Source organism: Xyrauchen texanus, chromosome 18, assembly GCF_025860055.1.
Source record: "Xyrauchen texanus isolate HMW12.3.18 chromosome 18, RBS_HiC_50CHRs, whole genome shotgun sequence".
Lineage (NCBI taxonomy): Eukaryota > Metazoa > Chordata > Actinopteri > Cypriniformes > Catostomidae > Xyrauchen > Xyrauchen texanus.
This window is the reverse complement of record NC_068293.1, coordinates 3939473-3964571: the sequence shown is the minus strand read 5'-3', so window position 1 is coordinate 3964571 and position 25099 is coordinate 3939473. Positions and strand designations below refer to the sequence as shown.

The 25099-nt window shown below is 37.7% G+C and overlaps 1 protein-coding gene across 3 annotated transcripts in view; it reads right to left on the bottom strand.

Annotated features, from left to right (window-relative positions):
- The window catches only part of LOC127658894 (neurabin-1-like), a 71183-nt gene that overhangs the window by 2227 nt on the left and 43857 nt on the right, over positions 1–25099 (bottom strand). The window contains exons 9-18 of one of the 3 annotated variants that reach the window (XM_052148443.1): positions 24855–25084; positions 21149–21245; positions 20987–21065; positions 12976–13127; positions 12607–12868; positions 9057–9108; positions 8818–8886; positions 8241–8445; positions 1535–1651; positions 917–1105 (exon numbers count right to left, since the gene is read on the bottom strand). In XM_052148443.1, coding sequence (XP_052004403.1) covers positions 917–1105; positions 1535–1651; positions 8241–8445; positions 8818–8886; positions 9057–9108; positions 12607–12868; positions 12976–13127; positions 20987–21065; positions 21149–21245; positions 24855–25084 — 1452 coding nt within the window. The remainder of the gene's footprint in view (positions 1–916; positions 1106–1534; positions 1652–8240; positions 8446–8817; positions 8887–9056; positions 9109–12606; positions 12869–12975; positions 13128–20986; positions 21066–21148; positions 21246–24854; positions 25085–25099) is intronic. The other 2 variants (XM_052148444.1, XM_052148445.1) reach the window with 2 other exon arrangements.

Below are 25099 nucleotides of genomic sequence, written 5' to 3'. Positions count from 1 at the left end.
TGTCTGAGCCATCTTCTAATGCCTACTTCCAGCATGATAATTAACCATGTCACAAAGCAAAACTATTCGCAAACTGGTTTCATGAACATGACAATGAGAGGCCTTCCCATTCACCGGATCTGAATCCAGTAGGACACCTTTGGGATGTGGTAGAACAGGAGATTCGCAGCATGAATGTGCAACTGACAAATCTGTGATCCGTGATGCGATCATGTCAACATGGACCAGAATCTCAAAGGATTGTTTCAATATCTTGTGGCATCCATGCCATGGACAAGTATTGAGAGCAAAGAGAGGCCCTACCAGTGTTTCTAATAAAGTGCTCAGTGAGCGCATATTGAATACTTGCAGTTATATTCACATTGCTTTTATACTTTCTTGTATCGATTGGTATGATCTTTTGATCCCCTTGCTTTAAGTCCCAGATTTAAATCCCCTTCGGGCAAACAGCTTTGAAACAAACTATACAAAATTTCTCTCTCAGAAACGGGTGAGCAGTTGATTCCATATTTTGCAGTTTCTATGAAACAGAGATCGGACCACGGAGCAATACAGAGGCAGAACGCCCGTTTGAATGTGGTGGCACACCGTCTCATCCCGCTCTTGAATTTGCCGCCTTTACCAGCATCCATAACTGACTAGAGAGAAGAATAATTAACTTGAAAGGTTTTTGAGCAAGAGCACTCGCTAAATGGAGCCGGAATGTGTGAAATGGATCATACAAAAACCAAATCGGAGCATTCGAGAAATGGAATGGAGTAGTGGAATCACCGTGCTACAGTCGGCACATCTGCCCAGTGGCAGATGGAGGGAGTATTCTGAGAAAACATCATTTTTGTGATTCTGTTTGGCGGCATTCGTGATGCAGATATGTCACACTTTAGCTTGAATATCACTTTGATCTTAATGCACTCACCTTGAGTCGGTCACTGTCCATGTTGAGGAGTTGTTGTCCATCGACGGCCTGTGTGCTGAACTCAGGTGTGTACTGTTCCATGTTCATACCCATCAACCAATGACAGACCTGTTGTGATGTCCAATCAGGGACCGGACGATTCTGCCACTGATACTCCTTCCCTCCAGAGGATGACTCTTCATCCAGCATCTAACACACACAAACACACATCAGCTTCTGTCCCACATCTTATTGTATGCAATACAGAAAACGGGTCCTAAAGCGAAAGTCATACAGGTTTGGAACAATACGAGGCGAATAAACTGCTAAATAATTTTTGTTAATTTTTGAGTCTATCCCTTTAAAACAAATCACACCAAAACTAAAATATTGTCATTTCTAAGTTTTGATGACTTGAGGAACCCCTTCAGAAATCGTCAACATAGACATCGCACAAGAGAGCACACAAATGCAGTCCAAGCCTCTATTCTAAACTAAAAATAACTACAAAACAGGAACTATACAAGCAAAGGGGTGGTACAGACTCTCCACGCCATCGACCAGAGACAATACTTGACCTTCCAGATGGCCTTTACGGTGCAGGAAACCCATGCAAACGGACGTCCGATCTGCACTCACCTCGCAGGAGGAGAAGGTTAACGTACGAGTACGGCCTGACAGGTTGGGCTCGACCACCAGCCCCGAAAAATCGGAACCAGGACTGCTGGGGTTTGAATCATCAAGCACTGATAAACTCTGGAACGGGCACAGAAAGCAGGATTTGTTATCCAAACACAAAGATTGGCGGCGGATTAGCTATTTAGGACAGTTGCTAATAAAATGCGGTCATGTACATTCAGGACATTTTCAGGTGGAAAGAACAATCTTTTGAGAACATCAACCAAGAGTGTTAACTAACGAGAACAAAAGCAAACGGTCAAAGCATGCTGGCCCTGTTGATTGTGAATTATGCCTTAAATATGTGTAAACATACAGCACTTTTTTGTAAACAGATCCCACAGTATAGAGGTATACAACATAAATAAGGTGCTGTATTGACGTCAAATGAAAAACGACATGAAAAATGCCTTTAAATGTAATATAATGAATAGAAATACAGGGTATTTTATGACACATTTCTTATAGTTATTATTTGCATTTATTGATTGCAACATTTGGTCAATTCTTTTGTTTCTTCAACTTTTAGCACTGTGGATTTATAGGAAAACAAGTCTCATCAAAGCATTTTTCACACTCTCACAAGTGTTTTATTTGTCGACTTACAATGTGCACTGTAAATCCTGAAGTTGTCAATACTTGAAAAATCAAGTTGTCTTAAGTATTACTTGAAATGTCAAGTTTTGGACTCATAACTCAAATATTTAAGTTAATTTAACCTATTTTTCTAAAAAAAATCCATAATACTTAAGATTTGAAGTGTTAATAATATTAAGTACAAAATTGAGGCTATAGGGAATACCCACAATCCCTTGCTGTTTGAATTATGTTTCTTTGGTCAGAGTGAACAGATTGGGGAATTTATATAATTGTTATTAAGAAGTCATAGATATTTTAGCTCTTTTGTTGTATTATTTATGCTTTGCTTCAAATAGATGTTTAGCGTAATGTCACCATTAGGGTGATTTGTGTCAGTGGTCAAGTTGGAACCTGGTCACACTCTCACTTCTCTTTGTGCATGTGTGTAAAGAATTATTTAATCTTCCTTTGAGCTGTGCTGTTAATTCATGTCAATTAAAATGTACAACAGTAGAAACAACAATATTTAAATAGTTAAGTTCACTCTACTTGAAAACAAAGTTATTTGAACTTAAATACTCAAGTTTTGGGAGACCCCATTACTCAATGGAATTGAGGGAACGAGTCATGAAAATTCCCACCACAGTGTGATTTCCAATAATGCAGATGGAAATTAAGCTAAAAGACATTTTAAAAGACTCCTTTGTCCTGCTAAAGCTAATTTAATTTTAATTTTACTTTGTCTCATATTTCATTTTAAGCATGCTCTTCTTTACTGACACTTTTGTCTAACAAGTACACTGACTTTGGGGGCAAAAAAACAATTAAGGGCAAAACTGTGTGTTTGAAATGACGCCACAACTTTGGGACAGTCGTCATTTTTGAAAAATCAATAGAAATCGTATTCTTAAAACAGATATTGAAATGGTTTATTTTATTTCACTCTTTGTTTCCATTATACTAGTTTCAAACATGTGATTGTATTTGTTTGATAGATTGTCATATTTTAAGATTGAAAGTCTGGATCAAGACTAAAACAGCCAAATCTGTACATAAAAGGCAATTGAGAAGTACCAAATATAAATGACGAACGCCTCATAAAAAGATTCCAATTAAGTTAAAAGAAATAGAAATCTATCAGGTTTAATAAAAATCAACCCCCGTAACAGGAAAGTGCCCGAAGTTGAAGAAACACCCACATATTCAATATATCTCTCAGCCATCACAAAAAGAACAATCTCAAATCTATCAGACTGCAAGAACTTGTTTTTAGCCATTTACTAAAGTCAGAGAATCTGGATAAGACTAAAGTCTTTAAATGTCAACAGGTCCAGCATCATCAACAGATAGTCACGCAGAACGAACAGAAATGCCTACAGCTGGTTAGACTGATGAATCAGATTATATTTGAGCTTTTTAGATAATCTGTATGGAATGAAACATGTGCCATTGGGACTTGAATTTGAACATGTTTAATTGAAGCTAAATTACATTAAACTTGAAATTCAAATAAATGTGGCAAGAATTCTGATCATTAAATTCAGATAAATTGTAATACACTGATTCAGGTTTTATATTCAGATTCAGGTAAATTTGACGAAGACATCCTGTGTACTCGGAGCAATCGAGCCTGTATGTAATCGAACTACTCCTTGACCAATCACAACGTTTGCGTCCACAGTTCACATTTGGAAGAGGAAGGGTCCGCTGTGAAATAGTGCCAACATGGGATAATGGCTGAATGAGAGCCTCCACCTCTCTCTAGCGCAAGTTACTTGTTCTGCCCTGATGCAAACTCCAGATGTTATTAATGTGATTGTAAACAGGCTGTTTGATGCATGAAATAAATGTTTAACAGATCGATGTTTGCCACGGTTTTCCACGAGCTGCAGCCCCTTCTCTATCAAATTAACTTTGTACTGAAAGTAAATGCCTCGCTGATCGAAACACTTCAGCATGAGTATCCTATCAGCAGAAATGTGATGTCAAGAAGAAACTTTATACTGCTTACTTAGCAATCTAGTGTTAACTTAAACGGTGGCTGGTTGGCTCGCGAAACAGGAGCAAAGATTAATATATCCCTGTGCGTTACGTAGAGCATTAATACCATTTTCTTTTTAAAACAGCAGCAAAGATTAGCTAACTGCCTTGCATTGTAGTTACAACACGGGTGGCAAACATTGATCTGAAAATGAAAAGTAAACACGTCAGATATCAGATGACTGCTAAACATTTATTTACATTTATTCAATTGGCAGACGCTTTTATCCAAAGTGACTTACAAAAGCGGAATACATTATAAGCGAATCATCTTAAGGAGACAGTGGTACAAAAGTGACATATGCCAAAGTTTCACTTGCATCAGAATAGTAGTATTCAAGACACATTAAAGTGCAACAAGTATTTTTTTTTTTTTTTTTTAGTGACTGGTTAAGTGCTCATGGAAATGATGTGTTTTAGTTGTTTTTTGAAGACAGAGAGTGAGTCAGCTTCACGGATGGAGTTGGGAAGGTCATTCCACCAACGTGGTATGATGAAACCGAAGGTCCAGGACAGTGCCTCTTTGTTTTGGTACAACAAGGAGTTGTTCCTTAGCCGACCACAGGCTTCTAGAGGGCGTGTAGCCCTGCAGAAATAATTTTGGGTTTGTTGAGCAGACCCAGTAACTTTTCTGTATGCCAGCATCAGAGCCTTGAATTTGATACGTGCATCAACCGGCAGCCAGTGGAGAGAGACAAGGAGTGGTATAACATGTGCTCTCTTTGGTTCATTAAAGACCAGACGTGCTGCTGCATTCTGGATCATTTGCAGAGGTCTAATTGCACATGCTGGGAGGCCTGCAATGACTGATAAGCAGTTGTGTGGCTTGTTCAGAGAGGAAGGATCTTATCTTCCTGATATTGTAGAGTGAAAATCTACATGATCGTACTGTCTTTAAGATGGTATCAATGGTTACTCCTAGATTTCTGAATGTTTTGTAAGGCATTACTGTATGGTCTTCCTCAAATTTAGCTGAATCTAAAGAACAACGAAAGCACTGTTCACTGCCTTTATCTGTTGAGGCCGCTGCCATATTGAGTGTTTTACAGGACGTCACAGTCATGTCTGGGCTTTAACAGAATTCCAAGTGTACAGCTAGCTCTATATAGATGTGAAAATGTTTTAAATCTCCTAATTATGGTAATTCCAACATGGCGTGAACCCACCATAAGGCTTTGAATATGTGTGAGAGTTTTGAAATAACGAACATTATATGACAGGGATCGTTTGAACATGCTGTCAATGTTTGTCTATGGAATTTGTGTTGGTTTTGATTGTCTGTTACAGGAAAAGTGTTAGTCCAATCAATGAGAAAATATAGAGAAACCAGAGTCAGAAGTTTAAGCTATAGCTTAAAAAGCTCTAGCAAGATAATTTTGGTCTTGGTTTAGGGATTTTGGAAAAACCCTAAATCAATTCTGTAGAATATCAGGATGTTGGCTGTCAAGTGGACATAATATAATTTAGGACAAATAACACACTTTGCTTTAAAAAAAAACACTGTCTCCATTTGCCATTTTGTGTATGCCTGTGTTTGCCATCATTAAACTGTATTTTATCATGTTAATATCGGCATTATATTGACCATTGGCCACACTGCTCGGAAGATATCAGCTTCAGCCACTGGAAAACCCATATAGGTCGACCACTACATACCTGCAACTACTCTATGGCAACAACTACCACACCAGCACAGAATAACACACCAATCCAGCTACAGAGCTCCACAGACCCAGTTTACACCTGGTATTAAGATGTGTTTCGGGTGATCCAATCACAAGTGTTCAATGTTAAATACAGGTGTAAATGGAATCTAAAATGTGCTCAGATTACGGACGTAATCAAAAACGCATGGGACCACATCTCACTTGAGGTGTGAAATGCTAATCTGTCCTGTATGCATTGTGGATAACTGCAAAGCGCCACCCCTCACCTGTCAATCAACCACTGTGCTAAAACAAGTTTAAACTTTGGTTACAAACGGCTTTAAAAGGAAATAACCATCAATTTGGAACGTTTAAAAAAGCGGATACATACACAAGCACGAGAACTTAACGTTTCTTCTTCAGTGTTGATGACAAGCACACACATCTAAAGCTCTGTTAATACAGGTAATCCAATAAAATAATAGATAGTACTGATTGAAATGTTGCGTTTGTGCTTAGATTAAATATCAACTGCATCTGGGAGAAACAGCACTTTTATTTGAGCTTTCTTAGTCTTTAATACATTTTTTCGGATTATCATTATGCATTAACACACCGACTAAGTGATTATGTGTGTTGTCATGAAATCAGAGACTCTCCCCTCGAAATCTGATCACAAGTGGTCACAGGAGACGCATTTAAGCTACGAGGTGTAAAAAGTGATGTTTTGCCTGACCACATGTATCAGATCACCCATCTTAATACCAGGTGTAAACAGGGTCACAGTGTAATGAGTCTAAAACCCACAATCTTGATTTGATAATAAAAGACCATTGTATTTAGAGGCTGAATATATAATCATTTGAAGAAAAGGAGTGATTGTATATTCAAATCAAATCTACTATAGACACAATTTTACTGATTAAATCAGAAGTACTATCATGCATCTATCTCAAACACACACGGACACACTATGCTAGATGTTTTAGTGGTGTTACTCAACTATATTTACATTGTTAAGGCTACAGTCAGACATCTAGTAGTGTCCACAAGAGAAAATATACTGTACCAAATCTAAGGATCGACTGAACAGAGATGACCACGAGAGGTTTGTCTGTTTGGGGAGAGGGGTTAAATGGCATTACCATCCAAAACTCTTACAAACAAACACACTTCAAAACTAAAGCCGTGTCCAAAATCACTCTCTCGTTTACTAGTTCCTAAATAGAGAATTCCACATAGTGCACTATGGGGAAGGGTTGACCAAAAAGGATTAAGTGAATTCGGACACAATGTAAATAGTTTACAGCCTGTTGAGACTCTGAGATTTCTGAGCATATGGTCTGTCTAATTCTGTTTTCTCTCTCTGCCTCCAACTCGTCTGTCTCTTTTCCTGTATGTGAGTGTCTCTCTCTCGGTCTGATTAATGATCAGATCCATATGTCTGCAGGTCTCGAGAACATTTCAACACCGTTTCTTCCATAGCAACTCACTTTACAGACACATGCAACAAAACACTCACATATTTATTATCTAAATGTGCAGCTGGCTGCCAGATAAAAACTTTAATGGCCCTGTTTACAAACACATGAAAATTCTTTGCTCATATTCTGATTATGTTGAGTAAATGTGCTAAACCGATTGCCATAACCTGATTGCGCCACTGAATAAGGCCTCTGCTGTACTGTATGTCTGTCTTAATTATGTGTTAACCCAACTGCCATCGCGCCAATATTCTGGTTTCTAGAAATCTGAATAAGACCGCTGATGTCATTGTTTTAATGTATTGTTTACATTGATACATTAAACTTTTTTAATAGGCTAAAGGACTGTGTTCTTTAAAGGACATATTACCTATTTTTTTCTGTGGTATCGAATTTGATGTCAAGAATCATAAAATTTTACTGGAATCAAAATCAACTTCTGGTATCTTGACAACACTAGCTAGAAGTTTATCGGGGCCTTAAGAGTGTGCTAATAAACCACTTCACGTAAAGACCAATTAATGAGGAGATTTATATGCCGTCGAGTACGATATTTCTGAAAACATAAATGATGGCAATTCAAACTGGACAGGTAAAATAATACGTTTTGGATTACGGTAGCCTCATGAACAAAATTTGCACATGGCAACAGTTATTAACAAATATTGGGCATAACATTGCCAACTCCTGGCCTGGCATGATTATGAGAGCATTTTAAAGTGTTTTTGCATTTTCATATGGTTAAAGAGATTTCTTAAAATGATTTTGGTGTGGATTTAATTTTTTTGTTTTGTTCTGAGAACGTAAATATCTGTATACGTTTGCACAAGGCCTAAGTCCTTGTTTACAAAAAAGGAAAGAAACCTATAATTTCTGGTGTGGATTTCCTCCAGTAAGACAGTGTGTGTGCAATCTCACCTTGTGTTTGGAGTTGTTTGTGTGTTCGCTGGTGTCTGCAGTGGTGTACGGGAGACTGCTGGACGATGAAGACGGCTCTCTGTCTCTCTCTTTGTCCTTTTCTCCAAACCAGGAGAAGGGAATGCAGGTGGGGATGGAGGTCATGGACTCTGAAGGTGAGACTCGAATCCCTCCACCAGACTCCTCGAGAAGCTCTGCTGAACCTCTACAAAAGACGACGAATGAAAAGAGTGAATGTATCATCAGCAGGGGAGACCAAAGGTAATTGTAACAGTTTATATATTTTCCTTCATAACTCGCAGGCTACTGCAAATCTACTTGACATCTTTGGTATAAGAAACATTCACATGTGCTGTCAGGAATATTGTTTTTCAATATGGTTCCTAGATTGTACATATATTTTTAGCAGGCGAGGAGAAAACTCTGTTAGTGTCATGACTCTCACTTGTTTGTGATTGATGAAATTTAGTGTGTTGCAATTCCACTCCAGTCTCTGCTACTGAGCAAAGTCAAATTCAGTGTGTGTGTGTGTGTGTGTGTGTGTGTGTGTGTGTGTGTGTGTGTGTGTGTGTGTGACCTGCTGTCCAGTGACGCTCTCATAGCTTCTTTTTGTTTTCTCCCTTTTCCTCCAGATTTACGCAAGCCACTACCAGAACAATACAATCAGAAATACACACCAGTGAAAACAACAGTGAAGACAACAAGACAGTAAACAAAACAAAACACAATTTTCCATAATTCTCATACAAATTCTGACAAACAGAAATAGACAACTGTTAGAGCATATAAGTGTGTCATGAATGTTTTTGCACCTACCCAAAATCTGGGAATCTCCTTTTGGTTTTTCCAGCAGCATCATTAGATTCATCTGAAATAAACACTATTGAATCAGAACACAAACCCAGACGAACATCTGCAACAGTCCAAACAAACACGTTTGCTCATGAATTTGATTTAGAAGGTTTCTCTTGCAAAGAAAACTCTACTTCTTAGTCAATGTCATACAAGTCACCGTCACACCGAAAACCTGTTAAATTGACATAAAACTCCCCCAGGAACTTTTCAGGTAAAAGGTACCACAACTGTTACACAAGCTACAGCTTTCGTGTTTTTGGCCCGTATACACCTGGTACGAAGATGCATTTTGGGATATCCGTTTGAGATGGAACGATGCTAAAGACAAGTCCAAAAAGTTTTGAGATGTGTCCACTTCAACCACATTCAGAGGTGGTTGAAAGTGGTAGAAAATGCATGTAACCACATTGGGAATGTAAATGCTAATCTGTTTGAATATGTTAAACCAGCAGTGAAGCACAGCCCACTCAACTGTCAATCAACCACAGCACCAAACAACAGTTTTAATCTCTTAATCGGGACTTGTGGAGTCCATTCCAGCTCAATTGAGGCACTTACTAAATAGCGGTAGACCAATATATCTGTTTTACTGATTAATCTGTGCCAATAGTTGCATTTTGGAACAATTGGTTATAAGTCAAAATCTATCAGCTATACGGTAACGTGCACCATTAGCACTTACATCTCCAACTTCATATCTTGTGAATAATAATAAAACGTATTTCTCATTAAACCTCATCTAGTGAAATAAACAGTTGAAGTCAGATGTTTACATACACATTTTTTAACCACTCAACAGATTTTATATTAGCAAACTATAGTTTTGGCATGTCATTTAGGACATCTACTTTGTGCAAGACATGACAAATTTTTTGTTTACAGACAGATTGTTTCACATTTAATTGATTATAATCACAATTCCAGTGGGTCAGAAGTTCAAGCATTTAGACAATTAGCCAATTAGCTTCTGATATGAGGTGTCCTGAATTGTCCTGAATCTGATATGAGGTGTACCTGTGGATGTATTTTAAGGCATACCTTTAAACTCAGTGCCTCTTTGATTGACATCATGGGAAAATGTAAAGAAATCAGCCAAGACTTCATAAAAAAAAAATTGTGGACTTCCACAAGTCTGGTTCATCCTTATGGAGCAATTTCCAAATGCCTGAAGGTACCACGTTCATCTGTACAAACAATAGCACGCAAGTAAAAACACCAAGGGTCAACGAAGCCATCATAACGCTCAGGAAGGAGATGCATTGTTACACCTAGAGATGAACTTGGTTTGTTGCAAAAAGTGCAAATCCCAGAACAACAGCAAAGGACCTAGAGAAGATACTGGAGGAAACAGGTAGACAAGTATCTATATCCACAGTAAAACAAGTCCTATATCAACATAACCTGAAAGGCTGTGAAGAAAATGACCCCAAGCATACCTCCAAAGTTGTGGCAAAATGGCTTAAGGACAACCAAGTCAAGATACTGGAGTGCCATCACATAGCCCTGACCTCAATCCGATCTGAAAAAGCGTGTGCGAGCACTAGTTCTATCTAGAGGAATGGGCCAAAATTCCAGCAACTTATTGTGAGAAGCTTGTGGAAGGCTATCCAAAATGTTTGACCCAAGTTAAACTATTTAAAGGCAATGCTACCAAATACTAACAAACTGTATGTAAACATCTGACCCACTGGGATGTGAAGAAAGAAATCAAAGCTGAAATAAATAATTCTCTCTACTGTTATTCTGACATTTCACATTCTTAAAATAAAGTCGTGATCCTAACTGACCTAAGAGAGGGAATGTTTTCTATGATTAAATGTCAGGAATTGTGAAAGAGTTTAAATGTATTTGGAAGGTGTATGTAGACTGCTTACTTCAACTTTATATTCATCTGGTGAACATATAGCCTATAAAAAGCTTAATTTGGTAAATACTTACATAGAGAACATTGTAACGGAGCCCAGCCTTTTAGGCTTAGAGTATTTTAGGCTTGTTTATATTTAAAAGTCCCACCTTATGCACCAAATCAGATTTTCTTTTCCTGGTTATTATTGGGATTTTGGTTAAGAAAGACAAAAAACTTTAACTTCAATAAAAAAAACAACACATTGGCTGATTAATCGCTGATTAATCAGCCTTTTCCTCAGTTATCGGTATAACGCAAAATCGATACCAAATACTAAGAACTGTTTTAATTCATGTTCATTTCTCTAGCTTTTATTCAAATTGTTATGTAGCTGAAATAATTAAAAATGTAATTTATTATTTATATATAAATCAAATAAAAAAATAAAAACTGGGAAAAATAAACAAAATTTCACTAGTGGACTTTTTTTAGTTTTGCAACATTTCTAAAATTATCAAAATTTTAACCAATATTTGATAAAAACATGTGCACTTTGAAGTCCAGACTCCTGTTACCCCTGGAATGGTTAAAGGGGTCATGACAAGCATAATTTTTCTTTTTTCATCCTTGGGGTTCACTTATAATGTTAGTAAACATTTTTGCACAACAAAGTCATAATGTAGTATTGCATGACCTTTTTCTAACCTGTCTTTGGCACTCTGTCTTAAACGCTCAGTTTTCCGTATACTTTAAGACATGCCCACTGTTATGATTGGCTAACATCACTAAAATGTAAAGGCCCTCCTACCATTACAAGTGTGAAACCATATTTTACAATAATGAAAACAAAATCCCCTAAAAGCACTCAGTCCAGACAATCATTGTTATGAACATTTGTCCTAATTTATATAAAGCAATCAATCAATCTACAACGGTTGTCGATTGGAATAACAATAGAAAACTGAAAACTATTGTCACACTGTTTCTCCCCAATACTTATCAGGCATACAAGATTTGGTGATAAAACAACACTGTTTTTTCCCTTGTGCTCAGCATTCTTCTGCTATATTTAAATAATATAATTTATATAATAAATAAATAGTTTCTGTGAAGAATCTTCAGAAGAATTCATTTCATCCATGAATCCCAAAAATGCAAACCTTCGAATCTGAACTTCTTTTGAATTAGTCACTCATTCCCTAATGTTGGGATCCTTCAGAAGGATATCGCAGAGATACTGTTTTTCCACAACCAGGAACACAACAATATCTTGGGACCTAACGTAACCCGTTTCACTGGTTAAAATCAAATTACAATACCACTTTCAGTGCTGCAGTGTCCCAGCCGCTTTCTCTCTCTGTAAACTCACCGGCCGCGACGATCACGTATGTTGTGGAGGCGGGGACTATGCAAATGACACTACACTGTGACATCACAATGTAGCCGATTTCAAAACAAGTTGTTTTTGCAGAGTGGATACAATAAATGCTCTTTTTGGACTGGAGAGGAAGATTTCAGTTCTAAAAATTAAAGCATGTTTTTATAGCTCAATGACCTCTTTAATGTCAAAATATCAAGATCAATTTGATTTCTCATCTCATGACCCCTTTAAATATCAAATCAGGCTAGCCTATATTACAGTCTATCAGAGTATCATGCAGTTACCTTTGACTTCCTTGCCCTTGCCTTTGGACTCTCTCTTCTTCAAGTTGGAGGGGGAGGAGTCTTTGGGTGATGAGAGGGTGGGGCTTTGTGAATCCCTCTGCACTGATTGGCCACTGCTCACCCCAGAATGGACCTCTTCTTTTGAGGAGGATATGACCAGCGGCAGGGACAAACTCTCCTGGATTGATCTACAGCGAGGAGGAGAGTCAGGACTCCTCGATTCACTGCCATCATCATCATCATCATCATCATCATCATCATCCTGAGAAACAGATAGAGAAAGAAAGGGAACGACATGAGAGTGAGTAAATGATAAGAGAATTACAATGTTTGGGTGAAGTATTCCTATAAGCTCTTCCTGCCGCCAACCTGTGCAGGTCCCACTGGCGAGCTGAGCGTCTCTTTGAGTTTACTGCGGGATGGTGGCTGTCGTTTGGACCTCTGGGCCAGATGGGCTCGGGCACGAAGAGCACTGGTGTCCAAACGCTCCGTCTCAGGGATGACCTCACTCCAATCCGCACCTGACATATTAAACCAAACTGCATATTACACATGTGAACAATGCTCCAATAGCTTTAATGCTGAAGTGTGTAACTTTTAAAATGTTAAAATATTTTCTCCTATCCCAGCTTAATATGCAGACACAACTGTAAGTAAGCCATTCATAGGGTTATTTCCAAAAACCTTAACACGGTGCCTCTGCAAACAGACGTGGCAAAATGGACTTAACTGACGGTGGGATGTCAAGGATAGGTGGGGGGAGTATTTGGGTAAGCTTTTTGTTTGTTTGATTTTGCAATTCTGTTTGGTGACACTAGAGGGCCAGAAATTAGACACTTCAACATTAAAAGGGATTTTTGGGACTTTCACCCAAAAATGAAAATTCTCTCATCATTTACTCCCCCTCATGCCATCCAAGATGTGTATGACTTACTTTCTTCTGCACAACACAAATGAAGATTTTAAGAAGAATATTTCAGCTCTTTTGTTCTATGCAATGCAAGTGAATGGTGGCCAGAAATTCTAAAGCTCCAAAAAGCACATAAAGGCAGCATAAAAGTAACCCATTAGACTCCATTGTTTTAATCAGAAGAGATATGATATTTGCAGTTGAGAAACAAATCAATATTTAAGTTTTTTTGTACTATTAATCTCCACTTTCACTTTCTGACTTAAATATTGATCTATTGGAGTCACGTGATGAGCTCGTGGTAGAGAGTCACAACCAAGAGAGCTCTCTAGAAATTGCCTAATATCTGCTGAAATAAACACTGAAACATTGCTCAAATAGTAGTAAATAGTCCGCCGAATACTTGTGTGGAACGTGGAATTATAGAGCGTCGACCAAAACCTAGGAAAGATGAGCATAAAACCGCCGAAACAACTGAGAGAAAGTCAGCGGGGATGCTCGCCGCCGCGCTGAAAGAGTTTCGAGAGATCATTGGGAGTTTTAAGCAGGAGCTGATCTCTCAAATGTCGGACCTTCGTAACTCCATTCAGGGATCAATTGATACCCTGACCCTGTCCGTATCATCTATGCAAGGCCGGATCACAACGGCCGAGCAAAGAATCAGTGATGTGGAAGATGCAGTTTCGGGAAATGAGCGGTCCCTCAGTCTCCTCAAAAAAGACAAAGATCTGTCAATTGCCATCTCGTATATCCCGCTCGTATTCGTATTCTTACGGAGGATGGTGGAACACGGTTCTGTCACACACCTGATGAAGTCCTCAAGTTTCTGTCGGAACGTGACTGAGCTGTAGTTGAAGCGGCGGAGTCTGCGGCGCTTCGGGATGGATATTCTTATACTCGTCCCAGTTGTTAGATCTGGGTGGGTGAGTGATTTGTTAAACGGATACTTGGGGATCTTTACCTGATAATCTTTGGTCGCCCACGATTTATTTGTTTATTTTCCTTTGTATGTATGTGTGTATGCATATATATATGTATATATGTATGTATATATATATATATATATATATATATATATATATATATATATATATATATATATATATATATATATATATATTCATTTATTATTATTATTTTATTTTATTTATTTATTTTTTTCTCTCTGGTTTAAGTATTAGTGAGGGATTTCATTTGATTATGGACCGAGGCCAGACATGGACATTTTTTAGGGCGAATACACGTGAGTGCATTTCTAATTGAGTTCAATAAGTTTGGGCCATTATTGTTATAAACGAATGTTGTTTATATCAGTGTGTTTTATGTATAAAGAGAGCTCGGGGTTAGCCCTCCACTCTTGATTGGGAAGGAAGTGCGAGCTAATCGTTTCTCAACGGTTTTTTTTCCCCTCAGCTGCTAATAGTTCTGGTTCAGCAGCTTTAGTAGGATTTCTGTGTTATATGTGGGTTCTTTGTTTTTGTTTGTTTTTTTGCTTTTGTGTGTATGTGTTTTTCCCGGAGAGATGCATGTCAACATTTCAATTCCAGGGTGATAGTGGATTTATCAGGATAATGTTAATTTTTTATGAGGGTATTTTAGGTGATATGGATACCATAGAGTATACATGACAAAACCTTTGAAATTTGTGACATTTAATACTAAGGGTCTACATAGTCCAGTTAAAAGAAAAAGAGTCTATATGTACCTTAAGAAGTTGGGGGCTGAAATAGTTTTCCTGCAGGAAACCCATTTAACAGACTCTGAGCATAAAAAATTAAAAAGAGAGTGGGTAGGTCAAGTCTTTGCATCCTCGTTTAATTCTAAGTCAAGGGGAACGGCTATACTGGTAAATAAAAATGTCCCATTCACAGTTACAAAATCGGTACTTGACCCTTCAGGGCGATATGTAATGATACAAGGACATATGTATTCTGAACAGTGGACAATGTATATTTGGAGCATTAAATATATATGCTCCAAATATTGATGATCACTTGTTTATACAAAATGTTTTCCTTCAAATCGCTCAATCATCAGGCTCACTCTTGGTAGGTGGTGATTTTAACTTTTGTCTCGACAATGTACTTGATAGATCTTCAACCAGAACATTGCCTCTTTCTAAAGCAGCTAAATCTACCACTGCTTTTATGAAAGATTTAAACCTAACAGATGTCTGGAGGCATGAACATCCACATGTTAGAGATTACTCTTTTTATTCACATCCTCATGATACACACACTCGTATAGATTATTTTTTGTTATCCACCCAACTTTTATACTGTGTGATGGATGTTGAATATCTTCCTTGTTTGTTGAGTGACCATTCCCCCCTTGTAATGTCACTGTCCATCCCAGAGAAAACAGGACAAACTTACAGGTGGAGGCTAAATCCCATTCTTCTTAAACAATCAGAATTCCAAAAGTTTATTAGAGAACAAATCGATATTTTTATTGCTACGAATAAATCTTCCTGTTCCAATAGTTTTATATTATGGGACACTTTAAAGGCGTATCTTAGGGGCCATTGTATTGCATATACTAAGGGATTAATAAAATCAAAAAAATCCAAACTGAATGAGCTAGAATCTGAAATCTCAGCACTTGAAAAAATATACCATACAGATCAGAATAAGGATGTTTATAGGGAATTACTTAATAAAAAAATGGAGTATAATAAAATGAACACCTACCAGGCAGAGAGGGCTATTATTAGCTCTAAACAGCGTTATTATGAGCTTGGCGAGAAAGCACACAAAGTTTTGGCCTGGCAATTAAAACGAGATGAACAGAAAGGAACGATAAATGCTATAAATACAGGTAATGCGGAAACATACATTCCTCTAGAGATTAATGATGCATTTAAGCAATATTACACAGAGTTATATACTTCTCAGGCAAGTACAGATAGTTCACAAATGAATTCTTTCTTATCCTCAATCCAATTACCATGTGTTTCAGAGGATGACAGGATCGATTTGGATCAGCCTTTTTCTGCCTCTGAATTGATTGAAACCATACTTTTAATGCCTAATAATAAATCTCCGGGTGAGGACGGCTTCCCATCAGAGTTTTATAAAGTATTTAAAGATTTGCTTGTGCCTTACTTGATGGAAGTACTTGACCAGTCTAGGATGGACAAATGTTTTGCAGATTCTTTCTCCAATGCAATAATTTCGGTAATTTACAAAAAAGGTAAGGATCCGCTGAAATGTGCGTCCTATAGGCCAATTTCACTCCTTAATGTGGATTATAAATTAGTTACTAAAATGATAGCCAAGAGATTAGAAACTCGTCTTCCTCTGCTGATTAACCCAGACCAAACTGGTTTTGTAATTGAGAGAATATCATCAAATAATTTGAGGAGATTTTTTAATGTCATTCATACTGCTAAAGAAAATCGCATACCGGGAGTAGCTGTTTCTCTTGATGCCGAAAAGGCTTTTGATCGCGTCGAGTGGTCATATCTTTTTGAAGTGCTGAAAAAATTTGGATTTGGAGCTGCATTTATTGATCTAATTTATTCACTTTATAAATCTCCTCAAGCAAAAATAGTTACTAACGGAATTACTTCTGCTACATTTCCCTTGTATAGAGGATGTAGACAAGGATGCCCCCTAAGCCCAGCTCTCTTTGCACTGGCTATCGAACCTTTAGCCGAGACTATTAGATGCAACCCTGATGTAAAAGGTTTTGGAATCGGCCCTGAAATGCATAAAATATCATTGTTTGCCGATGATATTCTTGTATTTCTTACTGATCCTATAAGCTCTTTGTCTAATCTACAGAGGGTGTTACAATTATATAGCACTTTCTCTGGATACAAAGTTAATATTGACAAAAGTGTCATTTTGCCATTATCAGGGTTCGACTATACTGCACTGGACGGCTTTTCCTTTAAGTGCTCTCCTACTGGAATTAATTATTTGGGTATTCAGGTAGATGGTAACTTAAAGAATCTCTATAAACTTAATTTGGCTAGTCTTTTAGAGAAAGTGGGTAGAGATTTAACCAATTGGATGGATCTACCACTCACATTACTGGGTAGAATAAATGCAGTTAAAATTAATATTTTGACAAATTTTTATACATGTTTCAATCTCTTCCAATATCAATCCCTAATTGCTTTTTCACTTCTCTTAATAGGTTAATAAGATCATTTATTTGGCACCGTAAAACCCCTAGGGTCAGCCTTGATAAACTGACTTTGGATTATAGGCAAGGAGGACTGAGACTTCCCAATTTTAAGATGCATTATTGGGCAGCCCAATCCAGGTTCTTAGCTCAGATGTTTGCTAATACTCCCTTTCCCTCTTGGCTGAATATGGAGAAATATGAGTTAAAAGAAGAATGCCCTGTCAATATTTTATATACATGGGATGATAAACAGCTCAAAACAAGAACTAATAATCCCATGATTATTCAATCAGTTCAGACTTGGTATAAACTGCGGTCTCTGCTGGGACATAGTAACTTTCTTTCCCCTAAAACACCTTTATGGGGTAACAGATTACTACCAATGTGTTATCAAAACAAAAATTTTAAGATATGGGCAGACAAAGGAATTAAACTGTTGGAACACTGCTTTGAGGGTGAGGTTTTAATGTCATTTGAACAGTTAAAAAATAGATATCATTTGAGTAATAAAGAATTCTTTAGTTATCTGCAATTACGAGATTGTTTAAGAGTTAAAGCAAAAACGTATCCTAAGATATCGGATTTGACACTTATTGAGCAACTCTGTTATTCTGATAAACCACTATATAAAACAATCTCTAGAATATATGAAGCTCTAATCTCAAATCAGCCTTTACATGACCCAGATAAATCCAGAAGGAGATGGAAACAGGATTTGGGGGTAAGAATAGATGGGGACCTGTGGGATCAATTATGTAAAGATGGGGTCACCTCAACCTTGAATTCTAGGTATAGATTAATTCAGTTTAATTTTTTACACCAGCTCTACTACACTCCATTTAGATTACATAAATTTAACAACAGTATTTCAACCCTCTGCTTCAGATGTGGTACAGAAGAAGGAACATTTTTGCATTCTACCTGGTTGTGTCCTAAAGTTAAGGTGTTTTGGGTGCAAGTATGCGATAGCATATCACAGATTCATGGAATTGATTTTCCAATGGATCCAGAGGTGTGTTTATTAAGCAATTTTACCAACTCTAACCTCCGAAACAGACAAGCTATTAAGCTTACTGAAATGTTGTTAATAATAGCAAAAAAATGTATTGCTTTGAAATGGAAAGCAGACACTGATGTGCCAATTGGATTGTGGTTGTTGGAGATTTGCAGCTGTGTACCCTTAGAGAAGATCACATATTCAATGAGAAACAGGAGTGACTTATTTCATAAAATCTGGAAACCCTTTTTGAACTATATAAATATAGTACCACATGACTTAATTGGATAAAGTTAATTTTCTAACTGTCTTACATTGTATCTCCCTTTTTGGTGTGTTTTTTTTTATTTTTACTTTTAATTATTTTTTATTGTTGTCGTTTTGTATTTGTGGTGGTTGCCTTCTTTGTGTTGTATCTGATGTTTGTTATTGTATTTGAAAAAAGCAAAATAAAATTTAAAAAAAAAAAAATATTGATCTATTTCACACCTCCATCTATCATATCGCTTCTGAAGATATGGATTTAACCACTGTAGTATGGATACATTTTTTGCTGATTTGTGTTATTTTTTGGAGCACGGTCACCATGAACTTGCATTGCATGAACCTCAGAGCTGAGATATTCTTCTAAAACGCTTCATTTGTCAAACACCTGCAAAGCTAACGGGAGCGCTGCAGTTTTATTTCTTTAAACGTCATCTTCCGAATATCAGGGAATGGAATGCATTTATGGTCGGAGATGTAAAGTAGGAATATCCCACATCCAACTTGAATGGAATGCAGCATACATTTAAATTGAAAATATTATTAGATAGATTTTTCAAGGTATCCTCGAGATTCATATGAACAATTATGATTTTTGAATGTCTGTTTGGGAGACGTTCATTTCACAAACAGTCATGCTAAAAAGTGTCAGTAAAAAAGGACTTAAATAATTATCTGTTTCTCACCTACAACTATCATATCACTTCTGAAGACATGGATTTATGCACTGGAGTCACATGGATTACTTTAATGCTGCATTTATGAGATTTTTGGAGCTTAAAAATTTTGGTCACCCATTCGCTTGTATAGTATGGACCTACAGAGCTGAACTATTCTTCTAAAACTATCCCTTTAAGGTGCTGTCATATTTACCTTTTCACTGTGAAATTCTGCAGGTAAAGGCATGTGCGAATTTTGAGTGCGTGTGAAACCAGAAAAAAAACGAATTGCCAAGTAGCCTCTTTGATTCATTCATTGTGAATATTCAGTGTTGTTGTGTATGAAGCACCACCCACACAGACATCACTGCCAAACCACAAAACTTACTATCGATCAACACGGTGAAATCGCCCGTCAAATTTTTTTCCCCCCTTTTCTCCCCAATTTGGAATGCCCAATTCCCAATGCGCTCCAAGTTCTCATGGTGGCGTAGTGACTCGCCTCAATCTGGGTGGATCTCAGGAATCTCAGTTGCCTCCGCGTCCGAGACCGTCAATCTGCACATCTTATCACGTGGTTTGTTGAGCGTGTTACCACGGAGACCTAGCGCATGTGGGGCTTCACACTATTCTCCGCGGCATCCACAACTCACCACGCGCCCTACCGAGAGTGAGAACCACATTATAGAGACCACGAGGAGGTTAACCCAATGTGACTCTACCCTCTCTAGCAACCGGGCCAATTGGTTGCTTAGGAAGCCTGACTGGAGTCACTCAGCACACCCTGGATTCAAACTTGTGATTTCAAGTGTGGTAGTCAAAAGTTCACCAATCTTGAACTTCACGTGAAATCCACGAAGGGAAATTCTTCGCCACTGGAAGTCCATCGTGCGAAATTCACGATTGCACAGATTTCCATTGGGATGACTGTATTTTGCACAAGGAATTTCACTATGCGAAGGTAAATGTGACCACACCATTCACAATACAAAGGAGTCTGTTGTTTCATTTCAAGTGTTTAAAACCACAGAATGCATGATATCAGATGTGGTGGTGAAGACTTGGTCATTTTTTTTCAAAATGATGGATATCATTTGGATTTAACATCAATGTTTTTAAAAAGTGGAAAAAAAATGTAGGCAACCTCAATCAGTCACATAAGTTAAACATTGACCCGGCCGTGCAAGCTTTAGTATATACACTATTAGAACACTGTTAATAGACAATTTGAAGACACTTGTGAACGTACCAATGTTTCAGGAAATTCCCATATGTCATGACATTCGTAACCATTTGCAGCAGTCAGTTTATAAGTTTAAATGGTTAAAAAATCTTCCATCACAATCAATTACTAATTCTTCACCTCATATATTTATTAAAAAGCCATGAGAGATAACAAATGAAGCTTGTATTCACCCAGCACAAGTGAATCTGCAGACTTACTGCCTGACAGTGAAGACTCATTACGACCGCTGCCAGATTCAAGCGTTGCCAACTACAGAGGAACAAAGAGAGAGATGAGTGTGATGATGTAAAAGCCTGACCGCTCTGGTCTCGTTCATGTGTATGTGCTCTCACCCTTTGCTGCAGATCTTCTATCTGAGATTTAAATGCAGCCTCTTTCTCATCCAGTGTTCTTCTGAGCTCATCCTCCCTCTGCTCGAACTCTGCTTCTCTATATCACACAAACAGTTATTCAGAATGCTTTATTATAATCTCTGCATTTCAATGACATCATTGGCTCACTTTAAAGGGATAGGTCAGAGATCTTTAATACTGAGATACCGACCTCCACGGCTGTACTACAGCAGAGAGCATAATGGTCAACATGGATCAAGTGAGACTTCAAAGCCAATAATATAATAGCCCTGACATCAATGAACCATGCAAATCCATCCGTGAATTCCAGAAAACAGCAATTCCAGAAAAGTTTGGACCGTATGCAAAATGCCAATAAAAACAAGGAATGGTTTGTAACCTGTTCACCCTGTGCTATATTGAAAGGACCGCAACACATTATTTGATGTTTTACCTTGTGAATTTTATTGTTTCTGAAAATATACAGTACACACATTTTAAATCAGATGATTGCCGCTGTGTAACATCACGATTTCTTCTAATGACACTTATTAAACATTTGGGCACCGAAGACACACGTTTGTTAAGCTTAGTAAGCAGAATTCCCCCATTCATCCATTATCCAGGTCTTCAGTTGCACAATTGTACGGGGCCTTCGTTGTCATATTTTGCATTTACTTTTTGTTTTTTTATTACCATTTTGCATACTGTTCCAAGTTTCTTGGAATTGGGGTTGTTATCCATAATTCCTGACATTTAATCGTACAAAACATTCCCTGTCTTAGAGTCAGGTTTGTAGGTCTCCTTGCTCGCATATGCTTTTTCAGTTCTGCCCACAAACTGAATCGGATTGAGGTCAGGGCTTTGTGATGGCCACTCCAATACCTTGACTTGTTGTGCTTAAGCCATTTCTCCACAACTTTGGAGGTACGCTTGGGGTCAGTGTCCATTTAGAAGACCCATTTGCGACCAAGCTTTAACTTCCTGGCTGATGTCTTGAGATGTTGCTTCATTATATCCACATAATTGTAGGGCTGCAACAACTAATCGATAAAATCGATAATAATCGATTATGAAAATCGTTGTCAACGAATGTCTTTATCGATTAGTTGGTCTGCTTACGTCACAGGGAGCGTTTACTGATGACGTTACTTTCATGACAACAGTCACACGCGAAATGGCAGAGAGTACAAATCAATCGGCGGCAGAAAAAAGCGTGCGCCCCAAGTCATCTAAGGCATGGGAGCATTTTACATTAAATGCAGCAAAGAAGATCGTTACCTGCAAGTTATGCAAAGCTGAGCTTGTGTGGCATGGAAGTACCACAGTGATGCACTAACACATGAAGAGGAAACACGTTGGTGTCACGGATGAAGGTGAAACAGCACGGTAAGCAAAAACTGTATCCTCATTATATGAAGATGTGAAAATGGTATACCCGTAAAACTTCAAATAATAGCCCGGGCTTTTATTTTCCCAAATCGTCGAACTGCACCGGCTTGTATTTGAGACAGGCCTTTATAATTTAGTTGAGATTTTGTTCATTGAGATGTTGTTCCTAGAGTCTCTAATCTCTAAAAATCTCCAAATGCTCCACGTGAAACTGCGGTCTTCCTGACCTTTTACTATCGTGTCAATAGATTTTGATTAATATGCGCGGGAGAGAGAGCAAGACAGCTCGTGTTGTTTGAAGACGTGAGAGGGCTGCCACGCCGGGCTCTCTCTCTCTCTGCGCTCTCTGCTCGTTAGCTCTGTCAAGTGCAGCAGTCATTCTATTCTACATCAATCACCGATTAAAAAGGCTTTGTCGGGAAAAAAATGCGTAGCTCTACTACGCTCACAAGCTTGTTTTCAGTCTTTCTATATTTAATTTATCAATATATTCTTATAATTCATAAAAATTAAATGAATTATATATTTGAGATGTTTTTTGGAATAGTGAATAAGAAACATGTTCAGTATGAACAACACTGAACAGTGACAGTTTTCCTCTTCTTCTACATTCTACCTCTGTATAAAACAGTAACATTTGTTTGTTTGTTTATTATTTATAATTTTGATATTTCAACTAAATCTGCTGCTTAATAGTTTATATGAGCACAACTCAATATTTTGTTTTGTTTATTTATATTTTGGATATTTAAGTTTTACTGTTTAAAAACTGGACAAACTTTTGTGTTTTAAGGTTTAAAATGTCCAAATTAAAGATTATATTAGTAAAACTCAATGTGTGGCTTTTGCACTTTTTAAAGTACACTTTTACACATAAATACACTGATTTAGGGTTTTATTTTGTTACAAAAAAAAATCAAATTGAATTTAAAAAACTTTATCCGATTAATCGAAAAAATAATCGTCCGATTAATCGATTATCAAAATAATCGTTAGTTGCAGCCCTACATAATTGTTCTTCCTCATGATGCCATCTATTTTGTGAAGTGCACCAGTCCCTCCTGCAGCAAAACACCCCCACAACATGATGCTGCCACCCCCATGCTTCATGGTTGAGATGGTGTTCTTTGGCTTGCAAGCCTCACCCTTTTACCTCCAAACATAATGATGTTCATTATGGCCAAACAGTTTCAATTTTTGTTTCATTAGACCAGAGGACATTTCTCCAAAAAGTAAGATCTGTGTCCCCATGTGCACTTGCAAAATGTAGCCTAGCTTTTTTATGCCGGTTTTGGAGCAGTGGCTTCTTCCTTGCTTCACAGCCTTTCAGGTTATGTTGATATAGGACTCTGTTTTACTGTGGATATAGATACTTATCTTCCTGTTTCCTCCAGTATCTTTACAAGGTCCTTTGCTGTTGTTCTGGGATTGATTTCTACTTTTCGCATCAAACTATGTTAAACTCTAAGAGACAGAATGCATCTCCTAACCAAGCGGTATGATGGGTGTGTGGTCCCATGGTGTTTATACTTGCGTACTATTGTTTGTACAGATGAACGTGGTACCTTCAGGCATTTGGAAATTACTCCCAAGGATGAACAAGAGTTGTGTAGGTCTGCAAGTTTTCTTTCTGAGTTCTTGGTTGATTTATTTTGATTTTCTCATAATGTTAAGCAAAGAGGCACTGAGTTTAAAGGTAGGCTTTAAAATACATCCACAGATACACCTCCAATTCAAACTACATATAGAAGTATATGTAGTTTGAGAGTGTAGGGAGACCAACTTATTCACAGCAGCGTCATCTTTGATTTTTGACAGAAATGACAACGAGGATGTGAGGGATAGACGTATAGTCTTTTCAATGGACTGTACTGTAATTTCAAGTGTTTTGGATAAAACATTAAAAAAATATCTGTCCAAGAGCATTCAGTATTCAAAGAACTTCAAACAACAAGAGTTGTGGAAAATCAGATGTGATCTAGGAGCTTTATTCCATGCGTGCCATTGAAGAGATGGTATTGATCCCTCACAGCATCACTTTTATTCACATTAAAAATAAAAAATGTTGCTACTGTGAATGTGGTCTATTTTTTAAATTAAGTTGAAATAACGTGGACTGATGGCTTCAGCAGAAGCATATATTCCATTCATTACAACCTCGGGGCTCACAGTACTGTCTGTAAATGTTTAGAAGTTATAATTAATGATCAATTTGTCAATGGAAAAAATAATAATGATTTTTCACTTCCAGAAACAGACAGTTGCGCTTTACAGTATATTGATAGAGAGTTTAGAGTTTGGGTTCAACACTCACTTCTGTTGATAGTCTTTGAGCAGTTTCTTGGCTTTGCAGTATTTTTTGTCCAGCGCTTCATATTGACTCTTTGTGTCATTCAATTGTTCGTTTATGCTTTTACAGAGAGCCTGAGCTTCCAGCCAGTTCTTCTCCATCAGAGCGATTCTTTCTGAGTTCTCCTGAACGCTCCGCTCTAACTGAGTTTCCCTCGCCTCCCACGCCACACGCTCCTCTGATGACTCCCTCAACTACAACAATAAGAG